The sequence below is a fragment of the Xenopus tropicalis genome, chromosome 3 (genome assembly GCF_000004195.4).
Source record: "Xenopus tropicalis strain Nigerian chromosome 3, UCB_Xtro_10.0, whole genome shotgun sequence".
Lineage (NCBI taxonomy): Eukaryota > Metazoa > Chordata > Amphibia > Anura > Pipidae > Xenopus > Xenopus tropicalis.
In genome coordinates this window covers 69969326-69988293 of record NC_030679.2, presented here as the reverse complement: position 1 = coordinate 69988293, position 18968 = coordinate 69969326, and the positions used below count along the sequence as shown (strand labels likewise).

Genomic DNA, 18968 nt, shown 5'->3' with positions numbered 1-18968 from the left:
ATTGCACACACAGGTAGGGCAGGCAGAGTATGGCACACACAGGCAGCATAGGGCAGGGAGGGTATGGCACACACAGGCAGCATTGGGCAGGCAGAGTATGGTACACACTGGCAGCATAGGGCAGGCAGAGTATGGCATACAAAGGGAGCATTGGGCAGGCAGAGTATGGTACACACAGGCAGCATAGGGCAGGCAGAGTACTGCCTGTGTGTGCCATACTCTGCTCACCTTATGCTGCCTGTGGGAGGTGAACCTGGCAGGGGTTTGTTCTGCAAGTTTATTAGCAGTTGCCATTAAATGGTCCCTAAGGTGTGTAATTATGTGCTGGGGGTTACTGTGCTATCCACAGGGGAGGAGGAGGTGGAATACGGATTTAAGGGTGTGTCTTAATATGACATAATATCATTCTTTCACAAATGAATGAGAGTTGATATCCCCGCAGTAAGGACCAAGCATTTGGGTTTTTGCTGCACTACCACCATTGTGATAAAATGGGTGTGATTTGAAGTGGGCGTGGTTTAAAAGGGGAGTGGTCAAAACTGGTTTCCATTAGCAGCCCTCCACCATGTATGCTAGAGAAATTCTGCCCCTCGGCACCGCAGAAGTTGGACAGCACTGGAGTACAGGAATGGGACCCTTATCCAGAAACCCTTTATCCAGAAAATTCTGAATTACGGGAAGGCCATCTCCCATATAAGTTTTTAAAATGATTCCCTTTTCCTCTGTAATAATAAAACAGTACCTTGTACTTGATCCCAACTAAGATATGATTAATCCTTATTGGAGGCAAAACAAGCCTATTGGGTTTATTTAAATGATATTTAGCAAAGTTATGGAGATCCAAATTATGGAAAGATCCCTTTTTTGGAAAACCCCAGGTCCCATGCATTCTGGATAACAGGTTCCACACCTGTACTTGATCTTGAATTTTGCTTAGCCCCTAGTACATTTCTATTGGTCTTTAACCAGCCTTGCCTGTACGGTTGGTTCTGCCTGTTTCATTTTCCTACCTTGCCTGTCCTTCACATGCTTAAATAAAGAATGAAGCCTGTTTTGCTAGTGTATTCTTTGAATTATAAAATTCAAAGAATTCATTGTTGTGATACTTTCTAAGTCATTTGTCAAAGACTTATCAATTAAGTAACTGTGGATTAATACCTCTTGTGCTGTAATCCATATTGTCAACCTTGATTCAAAAGAGGTCAGTGGTGTAAATCTTAACTTTAACTATTTCTATAGTAGTGTTACAGTCTACTCCTGACTATAGCATTTGCTATGCATAAAACTAATTTCTTGATCTTTTAAAATCTTAAAGTAAATAGTTAAATAGTATATTTTATTGTGTATTATAGATACTGTTTTCCTTTCGGAAGGCCAGAAGGTGCTTTGAAAGCTACTCTATCATTAATGGAAAGGGTAAGTTCTATATCCTTGTTCTCCAGGATCATTATGGAGGGAAGCGGACTAGAATCCAATAGCACTAAATCATTTTACCAGATTAGTTTCCAAATGTACAATAAAGTAGTACTAAATTAATTTAAGCATTTATACTAGTAATAGGTGAATCTGGCAAAAGTTTGGGGTAGCGAAACAGGACAAACAGTAAACATTTTCAAAATGTATAGAAGTCCTTCATCTCAGAGTCTTTGCCTTGTTTCCTTGTTTAACATTTGATGCAAATCTACTTGCATATCTCAGCAGTGGCATTTTATTTAATGGCCTGTTTTTATAGATTGTTCCAACATAATATTATTTATACTAAAATAAAATGTATGCGAGTAATGAGCTTTTCTCAAATAAGTTATATCGGTTATGTGATGAGGATTTTCACGAATACTATTTTAATTTCTTAATAACAATTAAAATGTGTGTGCACAATACTTGGTATGCATTGTGTTTAATTAAATAAAATATTACCCTTTAAACAAATCAAAATACCATGCAAGAATTCTGTGTATCTCTAAAAATCAATTGTAAAAATAGTTTTTCAAAATGGAAAAACTTGCTGTACCCCTTTATTTTTATTTCAGTTTTTTTATACAAATGCTTTATTTGACCATGACAATAATATTAACGGATGGCCACATATTGGCTATTTTTTTTCTATTTGATCAATAGGATATATTGATTAGGATCTATGTGCACTTAACTTTTATTTTTCTGTACAATTATTTTTCATTATATATAATAAAAGGGAATCCAAATGTAACCATGTAAGCTTAATTTTAGCTCATGATTCCAACCACTTAGATTGTAAGCTCTATGGGGCAGGGACCTCCTTCCTACTGTGTCTCATACCACATGGTACTTATTCCCTGTGCATTTATATATATTTATTGTATTTATTTATTTATTATAACATTTGTCCTCCCTGTGTGTAATTTTGTATTTTGTAAGATTGTACAGAGCTGCGTACCCTTGTGGCACTTTATAAATAAAGTTATACATACATACAGTATATACATGATTGAGTGCCTTTGGGCACAAAACACATAGGGCCATTGGATATATTCATTTTTTAACTCTACAACAATAAAGAATTTTTTACTTTCATCGTTTTTGGCCCTGTATATTCCTAGCGTGCTTGAAGGCCTTTTTTGCTGATTGTTCACCTTATCAGAACAAGAGAGCAGAAAAGGATACAAAAATACTGCTTTTAGTAGGTATAACATTTACAAATTGCTGGGTGAACATCTCCTATAGCTTAAAAACTGGTATTTTAAGTCAAGGGAGCCATGTTTAGTTTTGTTGCCATAGCAGAAATAGGATGGTCATAGAATTAGTAATTAAAGTGGTTTCATGTTACTGTCGTATTGATTATAAGTTTTCTACCCTGCAAATATCACTGCTCTTTTTGTTCAGGTATTAATGAAAGACATTGCGACTCCTGTACCTGCAGAGGAAGTGAAGAAAATTGTAAGAAAGTGCCTTGAAAATGCGGCTCTAATCAATTATACCCGCCTTACTGAATATGCAAAAATAGAAGGTTTGTAAATAGTTTTATACTATTTATGTTTTTTATTCTCTTAGTGTGAAATCAGATAGAATTCAACTTGACCTGTAAATAAATGCGTATGTTGTGTATGTTATTTATGTATGTGGCTTTAACTACTAATGAGTTTCCAGCCTAAATTACTTATTTTCTTTACATTATAATGATTGCTAAAAAACTATATCAGAAAAATAATTTTTACAAAAAATACTCATCAACTGTAGGTCTTAACCTAAGGTAATTCAACAGTTCTGCTATAGTGTAATATATTTAGCTGTTGTCATTAGTATATAAAGCCTTTTTACCGTATCACTAGTGTAATTGCCTCTTGTGTTAATATAACATTGTATATTATTATATAATTGTATAATAGAGCATTATTATATGAATATAATTGATCAGAAATTAGGTTTAACATCCCCTAATCAAATATCCATGAATATTTAGTCTCAATTAAATTGCATGCTTTAAAAGCTTTCTGAGGATATCACTGTAGGAAATAGTTGGCAGTACTACAGAGCTTTCTTATAAATAATATGCAGATCTGTTTCTGTAAATTTATAAATATTGTATAGCTTTATGTAACTGTATTGAGAGTATTAACATTTAAAGTTCAGCGCTACAGATTACGTTGGCTCTTTATAAACATGTGTTATATAAAAATAAATATTTATATAATAGTAGTAGTAGTAGTATATAATAGTAGTATATAATAATGATAATATAAATGCAGTTAAGCAGACGTCAGTTTTAATGTCCTCACCCATTATTCTTAAATAAAACCACTTATATCAAGTGTTAAATTAGTTCTTCTATCACTATACCAAATAGTATTACATAGTTACATAGGGTTAAAAAAAGACCAGAGTCCATCAAGTTCAACCCTTCCAAGTAAACTCGGCACACACAAACTATACTTACCTATTTATACACTCACATACATAACTATATATACAAACATTAATACTAACTGTAGATATTAGTGTCACAATAGCCTTGGATATTATGCTTGTTCAAGAACTCATCCAGGCCCCTCTTAAAAGCATTTACAAAAACTGCAAAAAAAAAACTGGAAGCTCCGTTCCTCTAATCTAAAAGGGTGGCCTCTGGTGCGTTGATTGTTTTTATGGAAAAAAAAACACCCCTTATCTGCCTATAATCCCCTCTAATGTATCATGTCCCCTTGCAAATGCCTCTTTTCCAGAGAAAACAACCCCAACCTCGACAGTCTAACCTCATAGCTTAAATCTTCCATCCCCTTTACCAGTTTAGTTGCAGGTCTCTGCACTCTCTCCAGCTCATTAATATCCTTCTTAAGGACTGGAGCCCAAAACTGCACCGCATACTCAAGGTGAGGCCTTACCAGGGACCTATAAAGAGGCAAAATTATGTTTTCATCCCTTGAATCAATACCCTTTTTTATACAAGACAGCACTTTATTTGCTTTAGTAGCCACCAAATGACAGGGAATGCCAGGAATTAGACAACTTGTTATCTACAAAACCCCCCACATCCTTCTCCATCAAGGATACCCCCAACAAACTACCATTTAGTAGATAGCTTGCGTTTATATTATTTCCACCAAAGTGCATAACTTTTGCTTTTGTCCACATTGAACCTCATTTTCCAGTTTGCTGCCCAGTTTTCCAGTTTTGTCAAATCGCTCTGTAAAGCGGCAGCATCCTGCATTGAACTTACAGTTCTGCACGATTTGTTGTCAGCAAAAATAGAAATGGTACTTTCTCTGTCCACCTCCAGGTCATTAATAAACAAGTTAAAAAGCAAAGGACCAAGGACTGACCCCTGCGGTACTCCACTAACCACACTGGTCCAATTAGAAAATGTTCCATTTACCACCACTCTCTGTAATCTATCCTTCAGCCAGTTCTCTATCCAATTACAAATATTGTGTTCTAGGCCAATATTCCTCCATTTCATCATTAACCTTCTGTGAGGTACTTTATCAAACGCTTTTGCAAAGTCCAAGTAGATGACATCAACTGCCATTCCAGAATTGAGGTTCCTGCTCATAAAAGGCGACTAAATTAGTCTGGCAAGATCTGTTACACATAAAACCATACTTGCACAAACTTATAGTATTGTGAACTGCAATGTATTCAAGTACCCTATCCCTTATTACCCCTTCCAAAAGTTTTCCTACTACTGATGTCAGACTAACAGGCCTATAGTTTTCAGGCTGAGAACTGGATCCCTTTTTATATAACGGCACCACATTAACAATTTGCCGGTCTCTCGGGACCCTGCCAAACCTCAACGAATCCTGAAACATTAAGTGAAAAGGTTTGGCAATCACAGCTAAGCTCGTTTAATACCCTGGGATGAATACCATCTGGTCCTGGACCTTTGTTTACCTTTACATGTTCAAGTCTCTTTTCAATTCCCTCCCATATTGGCATTATGTTAACCATTTTTTCTGTAATTTCATAGAGAGTGAGAAAGGGATTTAGTAATACTTTCTTCTTTGCTGTGTGTGTATATGTTGCTTTGACACATGCAGTTTTTGTTCATCTGTTCTCATTAAGAGCTAGGCACTATGCGCCACAAATGAACAATAAGAAATACATTTCAGCTTTTCCTCATGTTTGTAAAAAGGCTGTTGTTTATAGTGTGAATATGTTCATTAATCTTTTGTTGCCTTTTATTGTAACATAAATGTTACCTAGCAAAAGAAGATGTAATCCTAAGCAACTTGCTACTATACATTTATTACACATTTTCAGTGGGTTTAGATTTAAAAATTTAATTGAAATTAATAGTAGTAATTATATGTGACATTCTATACTGCTCATCAGGTCTGTTTCTGTTAAAGGGATTGTTCACCTTTGAATTAACTTTTAGTATGATATAGATTCTGAGACCATTTGCAACTGATGTTCATTTTTATTATTTGTGGTTTTTAAAACATTTAGCTTTTTGTTCAGCAGCTTTCCATTTTGAAATTTCAGCAGCTATCTGGTTGCTAGGTTCTAAATTACCCTAGCAACCAGGCAGTGGTTTGAATGAGAGGTTGCATTATGAATAGGGGCCTGAATAGAAACATAAGTTATAAAAAATAAAACTAAAATTGTAGAAAGTAAATAACATATATTGGAAAGTTGCTCAGAATTGCAGTTTCTTGACAATTTTAACAGTAGTTTGTAGATCATAAATTTAAAAATTTCCTCCAAAGCCTTTGTTCAGTAGGTGCTTAATTCCCAATCTGTTTCAAATTTAGTGCTTTGTCTATAATATTCCTTTTTTATTTTATAGATCAATGTGTCTGTAATATATGTTACCATTTTCTGCAGAAAATGCCATCATAATACATGTTCTACAGCCATTCTACAGACATGCTTTTATGACTATTCTGCACTAGTTCTTGCATTAGCATTTTTTTAAAGATTCAGCCTCCACTTTCCTTCCTAGCTTTTAGAGAAGAGCAGTTTGCATTAATCAGAGAAACAACATATTCAGATATCAATTTGTAAGCTAAGATCGTTCCCGGTCAGTCTCTGCAATAAACGTGTATAGATGAAACTGTAACAATTAAGGAAGCCAAAAAGACCGCTGCATTGCTATGGAGACCAATATTAGATCTCAGCTGTAAAGAGGAAAATTCCTTAGTGGCCAGTTTGCTATAATTTACTGTGATAGTTTTTGTTTATGGATATACTTTAACAAGAATGAACATCTTTTAGATAAGGAGCCGTCATGGTACAGTATCAGAAAACTTGTAATACCACTTGTCTCTAGAAACGGCATAGGGGGTTCGCTCTGTAGGCCAAGTTTGCGTTTTTACACTCTGCCATGAATATCAAGATGACTTCAACATAATAGATGAAAGATGCTGCAAAAATCTGCTGGATGATATTCTTTTATATATAAATATTTACATTTGTCTATGGGGCTGATTTCCTAAAATTCAAGATGGCATTTTTCATGATTTTGTAGTCGAGTGTTTTTATTGACTTTATGAAAATAGTCTAGATCAGTGCTGTCCAACTGGCGACCCCCCTCTGTGTGGCCCCCCACCTGTCTGGCTGCTTTGATGGCTTTCCTTTGTGTAAGCCTTAAATGGTATCAGTACTGTGATTAACTGGCCCCCTGCATGGCTCACACCTCAGATTGAGGCTATAAGCCCCCTGTATTGTTTAAACATGTAATCCCCTGTGTTGTTCACACCTTTTAATCCCTACATTGTTCACCCCCTGCAGTGCACACATCAGGCTCAAGATGTAATCACCCCCATTGTTCACCTGTTCACACCTCAGACCTTGTAGGTACTGCCTGGACTATGCTGCTTGTGTGTATGGCACACACAGGGAGCATAGGGTAGGCAGATTATGGCACATAGACATGATAGGGCAGGGAGGGTATGGCACAAACAGGTAGGGTAGGGCAGGCAGAGTATGGCACACACAGGCAGCATGGGTCAGGGAGGTTATGGCACACACAGGCAGGGTAGGGCAGGCAGAGTAGGGCAGGCAGAGTATGGCACACACAGGAAGGGTAGGGTAGGCAGAGTATGGCACACACAGGCAGCAATAGGGCAGGGAGGTTATGGCACACACAGGCAGGGTAGGACAGGCAGAGCATGGCACACACAGGCAGCTAAGGGCAGGCAGAGTATGGCACACACAGGCAGCACAGGGCAGGTAGAGTATGGCACACACAGGCAGGGTAGGGCAGGCAGAGTATGGCACAGACAGACAAGGGAGGGCAGGCAGAGTATGACACACACAGGCAGCATAGGGCAGGCAGAGTATGGCACACACAGGCAGGGTAGGGCAGGCAGAGTGGTGCCTGTGTGTGCCATACTCTGTCTGCCCTATGGTGCCTGTGGAAGGTGAGCCTGGCAGGGGTTTGTTGCGGGTTTGTTAGCAGTTGAAAATAGCCATTAAATGGTCCCTAAGCTGTGTAATTATGTGCCGGGGGTTGCTGTGCTATCCACAGGGGAGGAGGAGGCATATGGATTTAAGGGTTTATTTTAATATGACATAATGTAGTTCTTTCACATATGAATGACGGTTGATATCCCCGCAGTAAGGACCAAGCATTTGGGATTTTGCTGTGCTACCACCATTGTGATAAAATAGGTGTGGTTTGAAGTGGGTGTGGTTTAAAAAAGGGGGAGTGGTCAAAACTGGCTTACATTAGCGGCCCTCCACCATGTATGCTAGAGAAATTCCGGCCCTCGGCACCGCAGAAGTTGGACAGCACTGGTCTAGATTATATAGCTTCATTGAAAATCAATGGAACAATGTGATTGTCATTCACAATTGACTTTTTTCCAACAAAACATGCATGTTCTTTTCAAGGTCATTTTCAAATATGGTAGTGCATGAGAAATAAAGGTTGCATGAGTTTTGTTGCATTGTTTTTCCCACAGTAACGTTGGAAAATATCGTATCTGCTTTATATCTGAATAAAGATAAATGTAAAAATTATAAAAATAATACTGAAGTAGTGAAGTTGAACTTTGTACAAATCTGTCCCACCCGTAAGGACCTCATACCCAAGACATAGTTGTAGATTTATTTAGATTCTGATTTTCATGGTTTTAGAGTTCTTTTGAAACGACTACAAGTACTAAAAGGAAAAAAACAAAAACCTCAACTTTATCATATTGTCACACAAATTAAAGCATCAAAACCTGAAAACCTCTAAAATCACAAAGCAAAGAAAGATCCTCTAGTTGTGAAAAGAACATCTGCCATTGACTTCTACATGATCCGCATAGGTTTTAGGTTTCTTTTGGATTTGTCTCTGTTTTATTTTAAATAAATCATAAGAAAATTGTGCCTTTTTTCATGACAAAATCATTAGTAAAAAATATCAATAAATACCTGCCATAATTTACCATGATCTATCAGTAAAGCTACAATTTTCCGGCATTGCCAAAGTGCCTCTTGCTTCTGTGCCTTGCCCTTTCATATACTAACAGCTCCTATACTTCCCACCCCATACTCCTAACTTGGAACTTTATGTAATTTGAATGCATTTACACATAGATGCTGTTCCTTTTTTTTTTTTTTTTTTTTAAATATTCAAATTGGTATTTTAATAAAGTAGTATATTTTGTGTTATTTTACTGGTTTAAAAGTAAACTTTTGTTTTTGGTGACATGATCCCTTTTAAATCAAGCGTCATTATTACAGTCAGGTACAGGTAAGGGATCCCTTATCCAGAAACCCAATATCCAGACTGTCTTCCATAGACTCCATTTTAATCAAATAATTCAGATTTTTAAAATTGATTGCCTTTTTCTCTGTACAAATAAAACAGTGCTTTGTATTTGATCCCAACTAAGATATAATTAATCCTTACTGGATGCAAAATAATCTTATTGGGTGTAATGTTTTATTGATTTTTTAGTAGACTTAAGGTATGAAGATCCAAATTACGGAAAGACCCCTTATCCGGAATACCCTTGGTCCCGAGCATTCTGGATAATGGGTCATATACCTGTATACACATGCACAGACACACAAGAATTATTTTCATGGGGAGACTTAACCTGCGTGTATGTTTTTGAGAAACCAGAATATCAGTATTACTATGCAAACTCTGATACAGTTTGCTTTAGAGGGATCATCTAGGGTAGAGTAGCCAGGAAAAATTGGTAGCAAAAATCAATGTTTAAAACAGACTTTGTTTAAAATTCAACATGATATTTTCAGAGAATATTTGCAGACATTAAATTCTTTTATAATGCAGGCAAATATTAAGCAAATTGTAAATGAAAAAATGTGAAGGTTAGTTACTATTCCTGGGAATTATAAAGTATTTGATCTTTAAATGGATGTATGGTCTTAGAATCTCATTACAGGATATGGATGAACTTCACCATAATTCATATGTATATTTACTACTAGGGTTCTAATCTTAGAGCTCTATGGTTCCAAAATCACATCTCACCATAACCATTATAGCTCCAAAATTAACCAGTTTTCTATAATCAGAGCAAAAAGCACACTTAATGAAAGGCCAGTATACAAAATGCATACAGACAAGAAACATTGGATTGCAAATAACACAGACAATGGATATTTAAGAATACTGTCTTTGTTTTGATTGATCTAAGAAGAGCTGAGTTGTACACACCTTCAAATAATGATTGGCAACATTACTTATACTAAAATAATTGAGGAGGATGACAGATGCTGGATATTGTTGTGTTGGGTCCCCAGCTGCTGTTAAACCACAATCCCTGCATAAAGGTTGTTTACATGGTGCTAGGATTTAGAACCACACTTTACATCATTCTTTGTAATTTCAGAGTGCAGCAGCTTTATAGAATTGAGAAAACTACACATCTAACCTTTTTACAAATTTCAGTACTGCATTTTATTTATTTTTAATTTGTTTTCTTTTCATTCCCTAATCTTTCCAGTCGCAGTAAAGGAATCAGGTGATAATGCATGTTTTATCTTTCACTTTGTAAATTGCACATATTTACCTGATTTATAAGCCTTTTCTTTAAGATATTTGCTGTCATATTTCTAAGAATATTGGCATATGGAGTATTTTGACCACCACTGTGATCATGTGGCAATTAGTTGAGGTCAAATGCCCCTATCTGCATAATGTTTGAACATTATTGAGGGTTTGGCCTTTTGCCACACTGTATTCTTAAGGGACCTACATTTCTAGAAAGTTACCATGACCAAAGATGGGAGACCACCCCACTTTTTTTGGGTGATTGTGGTAGCAGTCAAATACCCTATTAGCCAAGCCTTAAGGTATTTGTTAGCTGTCTATCCTGATTCAACATTGTTTTCCTGTTTAATTATTGGGGGGTGGTTTATATGTCAGTTTACTGCATCTTTTGATCATGTATTTATAGCCGTTTGCTTATGGGTGAAGACACAAAGCACTGCTAGTAGCAGCTACTTGTTGATGCTACTAAAACAGACAATGTGGATCATTTACTGATAATTGGCTCTACATGTGTTTTAGCAGGGGCAATTCTCAGTATTGTCTATGGCAGGGTATTTTCTGGGGTTTAGTAGCCATGAAATATTAGCTTCTACTAGTAGCTCAGTGTCTCTTCACCCTAAAAGCATTCTGACGTAATGGACTAGTCACAGTAAAAACTCAAAAGGGAAAAAATGTAATCTGTCCTGATATCTTCATGTTATCTCTTTTGAGTCCTAGTTCTTATTGCGGTGTATTTGATATTCTCATAGCCAGTTGAGCTCTTACCTGATGCCTAAGCAAAACTACTTCTGGTCTTTTGTGCTTAGGGCCTGAAACATTGGGCATTTCTTTCTCAGGAATGGTATAGTATTCCACAAAATATCCCCCTCCACCCATCATCCTACCGCCTGTTATATTACCGAAGGACAACTAAGCTGTGGTTCCTATTCATTTCTTTATCTGCTGATATAATAGTGTTCATGCACAGGCAAACATTTTTACACCTGCCAGCTTGACAAACTGACTAATATCCATGGTTTGTAACCCCAAACATATATGTACCAGAATTTTCATTAATACATTTATTGCCAGTTTAAATCTTTAGGTAACAGAGCTGATAGCATAGTGCAATAAAAACCAGTTCTTCTTCAAATAAATAATGTTATACTTTTGTTGGATTGATATAACTGGTATGTGAAATACTTTACATTTCTATTGGTTTGTTATAATTGTTTTAATATTTTATCAAGTTATTTGTACACATTTAGTTATGTGTGGCTGTCTCAGTATAACCATGAGTGTTGAATGTAAAATCAGCACAAGCTTTGTGCATGTGGGACAGTCTATGCATTTGGGAATTCAGTATGTAATCTGATATCTATCTAGGTATGCTAAATGGTGACTTCTCCGTACAGTCAATTAGCTCCCTAGAGAGGAATAAAGATTACATTGCAATTAGGGGGTAAATAAAGGTATCAGTCGTATATTGCAACTGGGAGTTAATTGTACTTGTATATGAAAAAACTGCAAAATATTTACGTGTGAACTCATTAAACATGATGGTCCATTAAAATGAATTGTCTAGTATAGTTGGTATAGAAATATTTTTGAGGTTTAATTTTGTATCCCATATACAGTCTAATGCATGGTATCATTCTATACTCGGTTACATAGTTACATTGCAGGTTCTCTGTTACACTGAGATGTATATAATATATTTAGCCACATAGCCGTTTTTGTTTTTGAGCTGGAATCATGACTTTTTTATTTTACAAGTAATTCCATAACATCAGTTGGACATTAATCTGTAATTTTGGTAAAACAAATATGCCAAATCTCAAATCCCCTTTCCAGAGATTTTATAATTTGGGAAACTAGGCTCATTTATGTTTGTCCTATGTAGAACTCTCTCTAAAAATCTTCTTTCCCCTCCCTTCACTCATACCCTCGCACAATAAAGGTATGAGGGTGTTTTCTGCTGTTTTCTTATGTTGTAGGGCTGCTTAATTCATTTTTAAGAGCCCTTTGAAAAGCAGTTCAAATTTAATTGGTCTTTTAAATGTATTTTATGGCTTATGTTTTTAGTTAGGTTGTATAACTGGAGTTTATGAAAGGTAGGAAAATTTTAAAATATTTATTTATTCCCAATAATACACAGACAAATGTGATTTAAATAATGGTCCACTAACAAACAGGAAAAGTGTGAAACTCAAGGAGTGCAGAAATATTTAACATTAGAGAAACCACAGAAGCAGCTGGGCTGTGGTTCCCAGCTGACCCCCTGGGTCTGGAACAGTTGTAGTGGGAGCTCAGCCTATAAAGGCTAGTTAGTCTAAAATTTAGTGATAATGCTTATTTGCTCTCCTAAATACTTACGATATCCTGGTAGGGGACAATGGGGATGAGATTTGCGGTGAACACATATTTGCTGTCCTATACATTGTCCTATATAATCATGGTATATATAGACAAATAGCTGATAAACCAATGTTTTTCTATCCCTGTTGCCTTGTTAAGACTTAAGGAGAAGAAAAGTCATTTTGGAATTTTATTGCCAATAGATTTGCCACATTAGTGCCACCTAGAACACTATATTTATTCTGCAGAAAGCTTTACTATACCTGAGTGAAATGCCCTAGAAGCTCCCTCTGATAGCAGCTGCCATTTTAGCTTGGTCTTGGTAGTGTCCTGCTGCAGTTATAGCCATTGGAACTCAGATCACACATTCTTAAGGGTGGGGCAAGTGAGTTCTTATGCATTGTTATGGGAGGGGGGAGCAGGAGAAGGGAGGGAGAGAGGAGAGAACTTACTTAGTTTTTACCTATCCTTCTCCTTTAAGGGGTGCCTAAAAAAGCTGATCCTTCAGGGGGTTCATGAATCAAACATTTCCAACAAGCACTTTAGTGGAGGAATGTGCAGCATATGTATAGTGTTTACAAAAAATGGTGTCCACATTATATACAATTTAATATTATTTGTAATGCAAAGCTATAGTTGCATTGAGATGTTTCCAAAGACCTTGGTGGTAAAGTTGCAAAAACAAAGCTTTAGCTGCTGAAATGATGGTTTGTGTTTTTGACTTGCAGAAATAAGATATTGGATATCTTTCCTTATCGCAACAATGGTAACTTGCATTTAGGCTCATTTGTCACTTGCAAAGTACCAACCTAAGTGAAGAGACTATTCTCTGGTGGAGGGTTTTTATTCTCTATATTTGATTATATATGAACAGATCTGAGTGTGAAACAAAATCAATGAGTAAATATAGAATATACTTAGGCTGGCAACTTTTACATTATGTATGTTGTATCCCGTCATGGGTTTCTCAAGAAGCAGTGCAACAGTCCATTTGGACTAAATATGACGTAGATCTTTTGACTAATCTGACTTGGAAATTATTTTGTAAGTGCTGTTCTTGAACAGTGTACCAGTGAGTCATAATGATACCTGCAAAGCAAGCTGCACTGCCAAAAAATCATCCATAACAATCCTTCCATATAAAAAGAATACCATTTTTCTTTTTGATGTTATGCTTCTTTTAAATCTATAATTCTGTGCTTATTCAGCTTGGGTACAATGGCTAAAATAATTGCATTGTTCCTTCATAAGTTTTATCTAATTCTGCTGTAATGGTCTGTTTTCCTAGTGCTTGAAAGCATGTTGTTTCTGGCAAACTTTCTCGTTTGTGTGCAATTTATAATCTAAGCCACAAGAACCCAGCACTATGTTTTTTTATTCTGTTATGTGTTGTTTCATGTGCTTGAAGATAACCTGTATCTTAGGCTTTTCTGTTTTCTATTCAAGAGTAAGTATTCTTGGAATTTTCACATTTATAAAGTATAAGTCATGGTAAGGCTTGCACAGTAGGCAGTGCAATAGGAATAACAAATCTAAAGTGTCTGCTTCTCTTTGTATGCTAGACCTTGGAAAGAACTGGCAGTTTCTGGGGGCAGAAGTTACTATGAAGTTGCATTTCTAAACATTGCATTTTAATGTTTATAAATAGTGGCTAAAGAATACAGCTTAAAGACTAAGTCTCTTATGTTCTTTTATTTGCTTACCTATGTGAAATATGATTTGTCAATACTCTATTTTCAGGTTGACATCTTGGGTCCATAGGTCTGTTTTAGTTAAATGCTGATTTTTTTATTCCATAATATATTTTCTATATGTTTTAATCAGTTCAGTTATTAATATCTCAACTACCTTCACATTTAGAGTCAATGAACCAAGAATATGCGTCTAAAAAACTGGAAGATGTCATTAATCTTGCTGAACTCTGTATTGAAGTATTGCAACAAAATGAAGAACATCATTCGGAGGTAAATGATTATTGCCAGCTTCCTATTTTCCTATCAACCACTGCTTTTCATTCCTGAAGTATGAAAATATCTTAAAGAAACTTTTAAATGTTAATTGTTACTGTGTAAGCTCAGTGTGTGTGAGATGGTATAACTAGAATACTTTAAAACATCTGGTTTAACACACAGTATGAACACAGTTTTTAATCTTACATCTGCTATGTGTGAACTTGTTTTTCAAATTTTATTTTATTCTGAAGAAACATCTGTCTCTAAAATATGAAAAGAAATCCCTTGAGGGAAAGCTCTTCTGAAAAAAATCTAAATCAAAATACTTCACTTTCTTCTGTTTGAAATATAAATGTAGCTAAAACAAAATGGTCTAGGTGAAATAGTGGGCTTCCTAATATTATCTAACATATTTCAATGCTAAGGCAAGGCAAACAAATAAGCAGAACTATGTAAAATGTGGCTACACAAGTAGTGGGCAAAATCAGGCCAATCCATTTTTGTCCCCTGTAACCAGCTTTTTTTGAAAGAACTGTATACTGTATATGGCTTGAACCATTTTTTTGCTAAAGGGAGTTTTTCTCTTTTCCAATCCAAGGCTAGAACAAAAATCAATCAAATAGGCTATCATTGGGCCCCATAAGGGCCTAGTATGCTGCTGGTTCTATTTAAATCTGAGTGATTAGGAATTACTAAATTGGCAGAATTTATCTGCTGGATTGTAGCCAGCTTTAATGATGACCGATATTTAATTTTGTATTGATCAATACTGTCCAGAAAATTCAGTTCTGTTGTATGGTTATATGATTTATGTACCTTTATGTAACTTAACTTTGTGTGTATAAATAGAATTATTTGCTTTCATTGTTTAAACAATGTATTTTCTGCTTTGCATTGCATTTCATTCATAAAGGGAAAAGAGGTATGTGCAGAAATATTTAGTAAAGTACACTTTTTCAAATTGTGCACTGGGAATCCCACTTCTCAATGCCTTAGATTTTTTTTAATACAGTCAACTCTCTCTTGAGCTTGCTTGTCCCTGCTTGATGTTTTGTGTTGGAAAGATGCCCTTTTTAACCCTCCTGCCATCTTTAATTTCTGTGCTGTCTTTTTGTACTGTGTTTCTGTCAAGTATTAAATTCTTTTGTGTTTCTTTTTCCTTACATTTTCCAAATATAAATCAGACAACACTGAAAGACATATTTCCCAGTACAGTCATATAAATTACAACAGAGATATTAGAGAATACAAGTCATGGGGAGAGAAAAAAAAAACGTTTTTTTCCTGTTCCCTCCTTCCCCTTATATCTTATTTATTTTACTGCTTTGTAATTATAAAATCATCATAAACTACTATGTAGAAAATATACCATATATAATCGAGTATAAGCCGAGTTTTTCAGCCCCCAAAATGTGCTGAAAAAGACAGCCTCAGCTTATACTCGAGTATATACGGTGGACGGCCGGGTCAGGCGGGCGCACGGCTTCGCTCTGGGGAATATGAGGAGCACAGGGAACTTGTTGTGGGTCCCGTCAGGGGGGAGCGCTCGCAAGTATGTACTGCAGCACCCCAGAACACACCCCCCATGGACGGACGGGTCCCACCGGCGGGCGCGCGCGCACGGCTTCGCGCTGGGGAAAATAAGGAGCACGGGGAACTTGTTGTGGCACCTATATGTGAGTATATAGCAGTAGTATATAGTTTACATGCATTGTATGTGAGGAGCATGGGGACTGCATTGGGCTGGGGAAAATGAGGAGCACGGGGAACTTGTTGTGGCACCTATGTGAGTATATAGTAGTAGTATATAGTTTACACGCATTGTATGTGAGGAGCACGGGGACTGCATTGGGCTGGGGAAAATGAGGAACACGGGGAACTTGTTGCACCTATGTGAGTATATAGTAGTAGTATATAGTTTACACGCATTGTATGTGAGGAGCACAGGGACTGCATTGGGAGGGGGGTTTAGTGTACGATCTTAAGCTGTTGGTGATTTAGAACTGATTTATTTTGGGGGAAATATAGATGGTGATTCAAGAGCTTCAGGTTACTCAATTGATGGTTGCACCTCCTGAAATGTCATCACTAGGTGCAAAGAGCTCTGGGAAAGGGTGCAGGGAAACATTTTTACGGGGAACTTGTTATGGCACCGCATATGTGAGGAGCGCTCACAGTAACAGCACGGCTTGTTAAGGAAGCTCATATGTGAAGGGCTCCTATGGACTTTACAGCAGGCTGAAGTACAAGGTATAAGTTAACTGTTATTGCCATGTTATATAGGTATAAGCAAAGCGCACACAGCAGGATGGCAAGTACTTGATACTTAGTATGGCAGCTTCCTTAGCCTTCCCAAACTTGCCTGACAGTTAAAAAAAACAAACACGCGAGTCAATAAGTTTTTCCAGTTTTCTTAGGTAAAATTAGGTACCTCGGCTTATATTCGGATCGGCTTATACTCGAGTATATACGGTAATGTAATGCTGTTGCGCCATTATACTAAAAGGTATATTGATAACTGCTTGGGAAAACTAAACATTAGCATTCATTAACATTTTAATCAATTTCTGTCACTGCAGAATTTTGCTTTTCAAAATTATAATGTGATAAGTACTCTGTGCTTTTACTTATACACACTGATGCACAAATATTAGAAATTACTGGTGTTGGGTCATTACCAATGATAAATATTGGTATCATATGTTTCAGCTTTGTTCAAAAGACTACTCTGAGATATCCATAATATTTCTTTATCTACAGGCCTTTTCATGGTGGCCAGATTTATTGGCTGAACATGCGGAGATATTTTGGGCCCTGTTTTCCGTTGATATGAATTCAGCACTTGAGTCCCAACCCCAAGATTCCTGGGAGAGCTTCCCACTCTTCCAACTGCTCAATAATTTTCTCAGAAATGACTGTAAGTATTCTCCCCCCCCCCTTCTTTTTTCCCTCTTTATTAACACTAAGGGGCAGATTTATGAAAATGTGAGCTTAATACACTGCTCAAAAAAATAAAGGGAACACTTAAACAACACAATGTAACTTCAAGTCAATCACCTGTGAAATCAAACTGTCCACTTAGGTAACAACACTGATTAACAATCAATTTCACATGCTGTTGTGCAAATGGAATAGACAACAGGTGGAAATTATAGGCAATTAGCAAGACATCCCCAATAAAGAAGTGGTTCTGCAGGTGGTGACCACAGACCACTTCTCAGTTCCTATACTTTCTGGCTGATGTTTTGGTCACTTTTGAATGCTGGCGGTGCTTTCACTCTAGTGGTAGCATGAGAAGGAGTTTAGAATTCTTCTAAAAAATCCCATTGGAATGAATAGAACATGGGTGACATGTTATATATTAAGCTCTAAACACATATTTTGATAAATCTGTCCCTAAAGGTTTGATCAAGATTAGCCAAATATATACACTAATGATCAGGTTAAATGGCAGTTTTTAATTAACAACTTAATTGTAGCTCAGTACTTTTCTACCTGCTGTGTAAAATTGGTCCTTAAAAAGTTCAATACCAAACATAAGCCTCCTACAATAAACTATTTATTTTATATGATTTTCTTCATGCATTTTTCCCTTTAGTGTCTGTGAAAGTAGCACTGATTCTACTTGGTGTTTTAACCTTGTCTGAGCTGGTATTGTCTCTTGGGCTTGCTTGCTGCAAAAAAGGTGTTAAACCTGTGCACACACATACACAGTAGACCAGGTACCAATACCACACTACCAACGATAACACCCAATAAAAGGTTCACTTACCTGTAATTCAGACAATGTGGTATACCTAATAATATGCATGAAATGCCCCACTACAGGACTGTATGTGGAAGAAACAGGACAAACACTGTGGCAACAGAGGAACTCCCACAGGTTAGACTTTAAGCATGGTAAAACAGATGCCCCAGTGGCATAGGACTTTTGCAGCAATAGCCACTGCATCAAGGATCTTTTGGTCACAGTAGTAATAGGTAACTTCAAGACCTAAGGAGTGGGAATTTAAAATTATGAAGAATTTTAACACCCTAGAATATGGCCTGAATAGGGACAAGAGTGTTATATCCAGATATGACTTTAACTGTAAAAATCTTCCACCTAGAAAAATACAGCTAAGGTCAATTTACATCTCAAAAGACACTTACCTTAGGTTGACTTCACCTCAGAACAAGGTGCTAATTGTACTACAATTTGCATCCTTGGCAGAGTGAAGTTAAATTGGAGAGGAGGCTTATCCATA

The 18968-nt window shown here is 36.5% G+C and overlaps 1 protein-coding gene across 8 annotated transcripts in view; it reads left to right on the top strand.

Annotated features, from left to right (window-relative positions):
• Positions 1–18968, top strand: part of cadps2 (Ca++-dependent secretion activator 2) — a 184501-nt gene that overhangs the window by 103055 nt on the left and 62478 nt on the right. For 4 of the 8 annotated variants that reach the window (XM_031898988.1, XM_031898987.1, XM_031898990.1 and 1 more), the window contains exons 15-19: positions 1353–1416; positions 2863–2986; positions 10386–10403; positions 14630–14733; positions 17482–17638. In XM_031898988.1, coding sequence (XP_031754848.1) covers positions 1353–1416; positions 2863–2986; positions 10386–10403; positions 14630–14733; positions 17482–17638 — 467 coding nt within the window. The remainder of the gene's footprint in view (positions 1–1352; positions 1417–2862; positions 2987–10385; positions 10404–14629; positions 14734–17481; positions 17639–18968) is intronic. The other 4 variants (XM_018092294.2, XM_012959963.3, XM_018092296.2 and 1 more) reach the window with 1 other exon arrangement.